The following is a 9,586-nucleotide window of genomic DNA, read 5'->3' on the forward strand; positions in this document are numbered from 1 at the left end:
GTTACACCGGCGCGGACACAACCCCGAGCCGTGCCTCGGGCAGAGCCCCCACCCCGGCCATCGCAGCGGGCCGTGCAAGCCTTTAAGCGCGGCTGGCTGTCGGCTTGCCCCGGCCGGGGGATGCCGGCATCGCCCCGCGTGGAAATGGGGTTTCTCGGAGTTCACCCAAGGTCCCACACCCCCGGGCCGCCGCCTGCCGCCCCCCCGTCGCGGAGGTTGTGTCCCACGCGTGTTCCCGTGCCCGCGCGAAAGCACAGGCGCAACACGAAGCCGCCTTGAATAGGTAATGCCAGTTTCGTGCTCCCTGATCTCGGTGGGGACCGACAGAAAAGAGAAGGAAAAAAGGAAGGGACAGGGCCGGGACGCCCCTTCCCGAGCGCCCCTCGCCCTGCTCCCGGCACCCTCCCGCAGCTCCCGCCGCTCAGTCCCGGAAGCTCAACGGAGGGCTGTTCCCGTCCCCGCCGGGACCCGGGCTGGGACCCGCGACAGAAACACTGTGAGAGGGGAAAATGCGAAGGATGGGAAAGCGTCGTCCCCCTCGGCGGAGCCCGCCGCACGCTTTCTGCTCCCGGCGGCGTTCCCTCGCCGTGCGCGCCCCGGGGCTGGCGGGGCCGAGGCGGCGGCCGGAGGCTTCGTCCTTTTCCCAGCGTGCACGGACAGGTGGCAACGGAGCCTCCCCCTATACTTTATGTTTTCGGTCCCCTTTCACGAAGGCAGCTTTAAAAGAATAAACCAAAGCTAAAGCCACTCAATTATTCAGAAAACTCAGCTGCTGTTTCTCGAAGCGTTAACCCGCTCAGACGCGATGCACCGGCTGCCCAAGGGCCGTCCCCCCTCGCCAGTCGAAATAATTGTTGCTCCCTAAAATCCTTTCCTGGCACTAAAAGCCTCCGTGGCACCCGGCCGGGGGCCGGTCCTTGTCTCCTGGGTGCTCGCTGCGGCGCCCGGTGCGGACTGAAGGCGCCGGGCTGACCCACGCGGGTGCCCACCCCCGGGATGCCCGGTCCCGGGGGCACCACCCCGCACCCCCGGGTTCCCGGCTCCTTCCCCGCGCCCCCGGGCCGGCGTCATTTCGGAGAAAGGCCGATGAATAACCACTATTGACTCAGGCGGGTCAGCGGCTGCCCCAGCTGGGGTCGATGCCCGGCCCCGAGCAGGCACCGCCGGCCCCGATCCTCCTCCAGCCCGCGCCCCCCCGGCTCCCCCCCAGGCCCGGGGGTAAACACCTACGTTTCCAGCCGGGGGTCGCACACCAGCTTTCCTCCTCCCGCTGCAGAGACCTTTCCCTGGCTGGTAGGCTGAAAAACAGCAGGAAAAAAAAAAAGCAATGAGCCCACGCGAGATCCCCGCACTGCGACGGCGCCCAGAGGGCTGCAGAGTAGCCGGGGACTGGCACGGTACTGGAGGGAAAAGCCCTGATTGCAACATGCCTGGGGCATTGCTGGCCACAGGGAGGTTTGGGATTTCTCCTGCCAGTAACTGGACGGCCAGCGTGGTGGGTAGTTCAGAGTTTAGTTTTATTTCACAGACAAGTCCATCAAAAATTAAATACCAGGTTTTGCCTTTTTTTTTAACATTGAACAAATATGTACAAAATATGAACAACGTGAGGTATAAAACCACAAGACTTTTAAAGAAAACTAGTATGTACAGAAGCAGATATGTATACAGTAGGCATTATCTTCCCACGGCTCTGTGCCTCACTTATCCCTCACAGCTGATGGCAGTTTCTCTCCTGCACAGGGCCCTATCACTCCCTGCGTTTTCTTCTCAAATACAAAATCTGTAAAAAACAGCACTAGAGATTTTCAAGGAGAAAAAGGCATGTTGTGTTTTTTTTTTTTTTCCTGCAAATGGAACCATCCAGAGGCAAAGTCCTCAACAATCTGAGAAGGCACATTTGATCTCATGCAAGAGGAAAAACAAATCTGTCCAAAGACCCTACCTGATGAACGGAGGGATGCTTCAGTACAGTGCACCATGGCAGATAAAAGGGTGTGAGCATAAGGCACTTGCTGGGATAGTCGAATCCCTCCCTGTTTCACAGAACATGTTTCTCTGCTTGCAAAGGGTGTTTAAATTAATCTATTTAAACTACATTTGTTTACACGTACAAAGGGCTTAGTCCTGCAATCCATACTCACTTCCACACTAGCTAGAAAGGAGTTTTGCCTGATCACCAAGAGCAGCTGATTCAGACCTCCTGTGAGTAAGGACAGGGTGCAGTATCATATTCCAGTTAGAACATTGATTAATGTACAAATATATCTTACAAATAATTAAATACAAACCATGTTCCTTTAACCAAATTAGAGACCTGCCAAAAATGGACTGTTTGCGGAAAATACATCTTTCTTTCTCTGCTTATTATAAAATGAGTCTATTTGGTGTCATTTTCTTTTCTTTCAGTGGAACGGTGAAAGTTTTCTCCTGTAGCATAATATTCTTCCAAACCAGCCCCTGGTAAAGTGCAAGCTGAGTTAGGGTCCACTCTCCACATGGGGCCGTTAGTGGGTAGGATTGTAATAGCCTTTATCGCCTTCAATGTCCACTTCTTGATCGGAGTCGTCGGAGACGTCTGACTCCAGGTCCTCCTGTGAGGCCGGCGAGGGGGTGTACTGCGAGCCATCCAGGGAGACCTCCTTACCCTTCTGCTCTGGGGTCAGGCAGCTCTCTGGCCTTTGGTCACTGTGACTGTCAGCACCTTCCACTTCTTCTTTTTTGGTGGCCTGGGGGTTCTCCTGCAATGAAACAAGCCTGCTTTATACAGAAATACTGGCCACAGAGCCAGGAGGCCTGGGAATTCCAGCTGTTCTGGGTGGGAAAACCACCTTGGGTTCTTGCAGGAAAAGGCAGGTGTCCCACTACCTCCCCAGGCCTCCTGCCTCTAAACCTGCCTGAGTGGGACAGGGCTGGGCAAAGGCTCAGCCGCACGCCGGGGCTCAGCTCTGATCCCGCTCCGCGGCAGCCACAGTGGCCGCTGCCGTGAATAAGGCGATGGTTATCGCAGCCACTTCAAAAGAGCCAGGAGCTGCCGGAGCCCAGGAACCTCTGAACTTTTGTCTTTAGCAAAGCAAATGTTTATTATGAGCGTACAAACACCGACACACAGCTTCCTCCTGCCCTGATCTTTCTTTAATTACATCCAATGGCAAAAGGAGGGAGGCCAAATTCATCAGTGGCCCGAAAGCAAACGGGGAAAAATTACTAATTAGGCTAAAACTCAACATTAAAACACTCATCATTAAAAACAAACCAAACCAAAACCCCATTTCCGAAGGCAGGAGTAGCCCTGCATCGGCAGCCATCTGGGGAGCCCACTCCCCTAAGGGGGCATGAAATGATATCCTGAAGCAAAGAGAAAGCAGGCAGAGACACGTCCCCATGATATAACCGTGTGGGCTCGGAGAAATGGATGCGACTGAATGAAAAGGAGGAAATGACTTAAAATGGCCGAGATCCCAAGTGAGCTTTCCGGACACTGCAGTGTGGGTCGGGCCCTGCCGAGGAGGCACCGCCAGGGACCCAGCCCGCCTCTTGCCGGAGTAAAGGGGTGTTATTAAAAAATCAGTTGAAGTACGGGTTAAACCTGGGGAAAGGTCACTGAGCAAATACATCTAGAGCATGGCACTGTGATTGGTTTTCTTTTCTTATTATATTAAAGGCTGATTTACCAGTAAAACTTGGCTGTCCCTGTCATGCTTACTGAAGTTGTACTCGGGCCACAACGCAGGGATTTTTCACAAATCTTTTGAGCCACAGGGCCTCATTCTGGCTGAGTTCGGCAGGATCGGGCCTTCCGGGCCATAAAAAAAAAAATTATCTGCTTCAGCACTATTTCTAAGTGAAGGGAAACCACTTACACTGCTCAGCCTCATACACTCTAAATATTCGTAAACGAAAAGTAAAAGCTACTTAATTTTCCATCTGGCTCTTCAAAACAAACAAGGTATTTGTACCTGCCTCTCCCAACATTTGCAGAATAAATAAACTTGTGTTTATTAAGAGAGGGCGATTTAAAAGACCAGTAAATATTCTTCTCCAAAACAACTGCCTAAGCAATCTACTGACAATTACTTATCTTCTCCACGTTAATTGGCTAAACAACATATGGGTTTACAAAACAATTAGCGTGGAGTTTTAATAGGTGGTGTGTGAAAGCCGGGCATAATTGATATAGGAGCTACATTAGGAGCTTTTAACGTTAGTGCTGCCTGAACGAGCCCTCATGGATTCCAGCATGACTATTTGTCTTTTTAATCAAGGTGAAGAGGTTAAACAGCCTTTCAGATGACTTCTGCATACAACCTGGAATAGGTGAGCACGGCGTGAGATAAGACAATTAAAATACTTATTTCTATAGAAACGGAAATATCCCCGTACCTGCTTTAGACGCCTCCATTTGGCTCTGCGATTCTGAAACCACGTTTTGACCTGAGCAACGACAACGAGAGAAGGCACGGGGTAGTCGCAGAGCCGGTAAGCGCCAGGAGCCTTACCCGAGCCATGAGCGGAAAGCAAGAGCCAGCCCACCCACCAGCCCCGAGCAGGCCGGGTCCCCGAGAGCAGTGCACCGACCGGAGCCGCGCACGGCCAGAGCGGGGCCGATGCCGCTGCTTCCGGGGGCTGCCGAGGGATGGGGTGCTTTTTCCCGGGGCACAGCCTCACCTGCCTCTCGCTGAGCTGCAGCATCTTGGCCAGGCGCTTCCTCTCCGGCGGGGAGAGGTATTTCTGTGTCTCGAACTTCTTCTCCAGCTCGATGGTCTGGTCGTTGGAGAAGCGGACCTGTCCCCCTTTCCTCTTGTGCAGCGGCCGCTGGATGAAGGGGCTCCACAGCAGCGGCTTCCCTTCAAAGAGAGGCACAGCGCCGAGGGTCACGGCCGGCCGCGGACACGCGTGCCCGGGGAGCCTCGGGCCCTGCCCAGCCCGGGCCTGGAGGTACGCCGGGTCCAGGGCCCGCTAATTTCCTTCGCCTGATTTTATTTCCCCCAGTTTCTAGTCTGATCTTTTGCCTCCTCTGATTTTTCGCCTCCGCCGAACAGCAAGACCAGTTAAAGCCACTGTACGGGCTTTGGCAACATTTCCGTCAATGTGTTTCCTGTTGGTCTATCTCGCAAAGAAAAGAGAAAAAAAAAAAAAAAAAAAGACCTTTGCTTCCTTCTGCTCTTTCACTGCGATGCCCCAAAGAAACCGTCCCCCTTTCTCTGAACCAGTACCCGGGTCTCCGCGGAGAGGGGGGACATTGCGGAGCCGAGCGGGGGGGGATGCACCAACACGAGGGCAGGGCGGCCCCACCGGCCTCGGGCAAGAAGCGCCCCAAGCCCCCCACCCCGGGCTTGTCCGCCCGTGGCCGCGGGATGCCCGCCCGGCTCAGCCCCGGACCGGGGGCAACGGTGCGGGGCGGGGCGAGGCGGAGCAGGCAGTGGCACGTCGGGGAGGGAGCCTGCCCTGCGGCGGAGCGGCAGCCGAGTCCCGGGGCCGGAGGCTCTGGCCAGTGCCACTGAGTCACCGTGTTTGTCTTTCTGTCTTGCTGCTTGCACCCTTTGAAATTTGCTGCATTGTTTTTCAAGATTTTGCTTGCGTCAGGCTTTAGTAATTCTGGTGCAAAACAGACTCGAAAAATAGGAAGCAACTGGTTATTTTAGCTGTCATAAAGTCACATCCCACACAGAGGAAATGAACAATATCAGAAAAACGGATCCCGGCTATCAGAAGTCGAGTGTTTCCTGAATTTGTCTGTATTGAGGATGTCGATAAAGTAATCAGCAATGTGCACGACTCCCGGGGAAGAGCCTGCTTCAGGCGTCCAGGAAAACACTTAACAGCTTCTGAAACCAGATTTACTCCTATCGAGAGCTCAAGGTTTCCTGTATGAACGGAAAGGGTCAGCCTCTTTCACTGCACCAGTGTGGTGAGTCAGGTCCAGTTTTGCAATCACTAAGAACAAGTGCTGCAGCCCGGGCGCGGGGCTCAGCCCCCGCAGCGGGGATGCGTCCCCCGGCCGCAGGCGAGAAGGGGCCGCGGGGCGCCGGCCCGACCCGCCGAGGAGCCCCGGGGGCCCCGGCGAGCAGAGCCGGCCTCCCGACTCTTTTTCAAGTCATCCGCAGGAAAAGGCTGCGATCTGCCATGCGATCTCCCAGCACAATTAAAAGTCCCCACCAAAACCACACGCGACATTACTAAGGACACTCTCAGAGTCACTTGGTTGAAGGAAAACAAATCTGAGTCACCGCGGCCGCGCACTGTGGTCTCGCTGCCCGCACTGGAGCGCGGCGCGTTTTTAATTTACTGTAAATCAGACGGGGGCCGGAGTGAGACAGGGGGAGCGCGGAGAGGCGGCGGGACAGGCGGGGAAGGGGGACAGATTTCAGTCACTTCCCATTCCCCCCTCAGGCCTGGACGGCGGGACGGGGACGGAATGAAGCGGCGCAGCGGCAGCCGGGGAGGGCGGAGGGGGGCATGGCTTACCCAGGGGGTCCTGCCGGATCAGGGCGTGCGCGTAGTCGCCGACGGCGCGGGGGAAGGAGTAGAGGGGCCCGGCGTAGGCGCCGGTGCCGTAGGTGGCGGCGAGGTGGTGGGAGAAGGCCGGGTGGATGGGGGTCGGCTCATAGATGGGGGTCCGGTACGGGGACACCAGGCTGGTGAAGGAGGAGTTGGGCGACGGCAGCGTCGGCGGCGGCGGGGCGGGCAGGGAGTGGGGGGCCGGGGCGGCGGCGGGGCCGCGGCCCAGGATGTCCTCGATGTAGAAGGGCGTGGGGTGCGCGGGCTGGAGCAGCGGCGTGGGCGCGTACAGCGGGACGCCGACGCCCAGGGCCGCTGCCGCCGGCGCCGCGCCCGACGGCTGGTACTGCATGGCGCGGACGCCGCCCGCGCGCCGCCCGCGCACCCCCCGCGCCCCCGGCCGCCCCTGCGGAAAGCCGGCCCCGACCGCGGCGGCTGGGTGCTGGCACCGCCGCCGCGGGTTTCTCTGGGCTCGGGTTACCCTTCGATAGGTTTCTATTGGCGCGGGGCGGAGCCCGCGTGGTCTCTGTCCCCTTCCTGCCACGGCTCCGTCTAGCCAATGAGCCTGGCCAGGGAAGGGGGAAACCACCCCCCGCCGGCAAACTCTCCCCCCGCCTCCCGGAGCAAACTCCCCGCGGCGCCAATCAACCACCGACGCAGCCCGCGGGAGCCCCGGTAGCGGGGCGCGACCAGCCGCCCGCCCGGGCCCCGACAGCCTAGCGCGGGGGTGGGCACAGCGGCACCGCGCGGGGGTGCTGAGGGTATGGAGCGTAGCAGGGGTCCGACGGCACCGCTGCCCCCACCGGCTCCCGCTCCTCTACCCCCGCACGGCACAGTGTCACCCGGTTTCGGGCTTCCCCAGGGGGGAGAGCGCTGACCTCCCGCGCGGCGTGGCCCGGCCCCGGACTGAGGGTGGAGGCAGAGAAAGGGGTGCACGGGCACCCACTCTTCCCCCCCCGGAGCTCGCCGTGCTCCGCGGGCCTTTGGAAAGGCCTCCGCGGCGCTCCGCCTGGCTGCGCGGACCGGGAAAGGGACGGGAGAGAGCGGCCACAGAGCTGGGGCCACGCGTGGGCGGAGGACGGCGGGGCCGCGTAGGCTCCTGCCCCGTCCCCCAGGACAGGGCCGAGAGCCCGGCGGGGCGCGGAGCAGTACGGCGCGATTTCCTGTTCCGCGCCTGGCCGGGCACGGCCGGCCGGCACTGCCCGGTAAGGAGGGGGGCGGCGGGGGCGGCCGCCCCCAGCCGGGTGGTGAGCGGGGCTGGGGACCCGCTCCCCGGCGGCCCCGCGGGGGCAGGCGGCGCGGCGGCCCGAGCAGCGCCACCTGGGCACCACCGGCTGAGTTTTTGAAAATCCGCCGGGTGTTTCCGCCTGCCCCGCCGCCCCCGGGGAGGGACGTGCGCTCCGGTCGGGCGCCGCCGGCTCCCGGCCCCGGCCCCGGCCCCGGCCCAGCGGCGGGGCTGCCCCTCGCCGAGCGCCGCTGCCGGCCGGACTGGGTAGGGGGAACGAGACGGGAGGGGGCAGCGACCCCCGCTCTCCCCACGCCCCGTCACCCCCCCGGGGACTCGCCCCGACGGCAGCGGGGGGAGCCGCCTTCTCCCCCTCTGTGGGAGCAGGGGCTGCAGGTGCCCTCTGCATGTCCGCGGACCCCGCCGGGTCGCCCGTCCCCCGTCTCCCTCACACGCCTCCGAGCTGACGGCGAGCACGGAAAGCTGTTAAGGAATAGCAGGTGCTGGTTTAACTATCTTTTTTTTTTTTTTTTTTAAAAAAAAAGGTCTCCAGTTCAAACCCACGAAGATCTTAATAACTAAGAGGCTCAGAACAAGACGAAAGGGTGTTGGTGAAATGGAAATATATATATTTTTAATAATATAGGGAGGTTGGGTTGTTTTTTTTTTCTTTACATTGTTAACAAATGCCAAAACTCACCTTTAAAGCGTGGTCTTGTGTCTTGTAAATATCAGGTACACGTAAAGCGAGCTGACAGTTTTGATTATTTTTTCTCTCTGTGCTCAGTCTCCCAGGCATTGCTCTTTCCAAGGGGTTTAGCTAGTGTTTTCATCTGGAAGTGTTGGATTTGCAGCTTGATTTACTTAATAAATGTACAGTAAACCGATGACCCGTTGCCCTCTGGAATAACGACGTGCATGATACGAGGCAGCAGTACGGAGGGCCCCCGCAATATTTTACAAGCTGTCGATTCAAAATCCTGAGAACAAGTTTAAGCGAAAAGAAAAAAAACATGTTTTGCTGTATTATTGGAAAACAAATAAATAGAGGAAGATATTATTCTTTTCTGACTTTTATACAAGCAATAGGCCTTGTTAAAAGGAAGTTTTAATGGCACAGTTATTACATTCCACTACCACTGCATAATCCCTAACAAGAAAAATGAAGCACTTAATTTTGCAGTTCTACAGCACCGCCCCTTTCAAATTCAATTGTTAGACCTTAGCCTTCCTCCTTCCACAGGTTGGAGACTATTAAATCCGCATTCATGAAATGTCACATTTATTGAACTACATAATTTTTTAATATCACTAGTGCAGGTTTTACAGTTGATTTTATTGTTTTTATGGCCATTCGGGGCTCTAAAACCCGGATTTTTTCAATGTTGTCCTTATAATTTTTTTCACACAGTCAGAACTAATAAAACAGAACAGTTGTGACTTTTTAATGCAAGGGGTCTCGGAGTTTCAATATTTTCACTCTGCTGGATACTAAAACCAATAAAAATACATGAGATTTTAATTATTTTCTGGATTAAATAAAACCTTTTCCCTTTCTTTTGGAACATACATTTTGTTTGTAGTTTCTGTTGTGAGGGAGATAATGCAGCTTCGGATAAAATACATTATTACCAATATTGCCGCGATAAATAGAGTTTTGACTGGATTTTACAGTCTAACGGCCATTTAAAGTAAGGTGCTGTAGACACCACAAGATCAGTGCAACCAAGACAGCGCTTTAATATTTCTATTATTTCTTCTCCAGGTTCCCTCTGGAAAGCACTCCAATTTATCTGAAAAACCTCGGGAGAGAGAGAAAAAATATGCTCTTTTCCCGATTAAAAAAAAAACCTTTCACAT

At 56.3% G+C, this 9,586-nt stretch overlaps 1 protein-coding gene across 1 annotated transcript; it reads right to left on the minus strand.

The window, feature by feature from the left end:
- Positions 1-1,498: 1,498 nt before the first annotated feature.
- On the minus strand, positions 1,499-6,853 carry HHEX (hematopoietically expressed homeobox). Its single transcript, XM_068399337.1, has 4 exons — positions 6,469-6,853; positions 4,669-4,847; positions 4,384-4,434; positions 1,499-2,741 (listed from the first exon to the last, which is right to left on the minus strand). The coding sequence occupies exons 1-4, from the start codon at positions 6,851-6,853 to the stop codon at positions 2,508-2,510; spliced, it is 849 nt and encodes a 282-aa protein (XP_068255438.1). The 3' UTR covers positions 1,499-2,507.
- Positions 6,854-9,586: the final 2,733 nt, after the last annotated feature.

The sequence above is a fragment of the Nyctibius grandis genome, chromosome 4 (genome assembly GCF_013368605.1).
Source record: "Nyctibius grandis isolate bNycGra1 chromosome 4, bNycGra1.pri, whole genome shotgun sequence".
In the NCBI taxonomy this organism is placed as follows: Eukaryota; Metazoa; Chordata; class Aves; order Nyctibiiformes; family Nyctibiidae; genus Nyctibius; species Nyctibius grandis.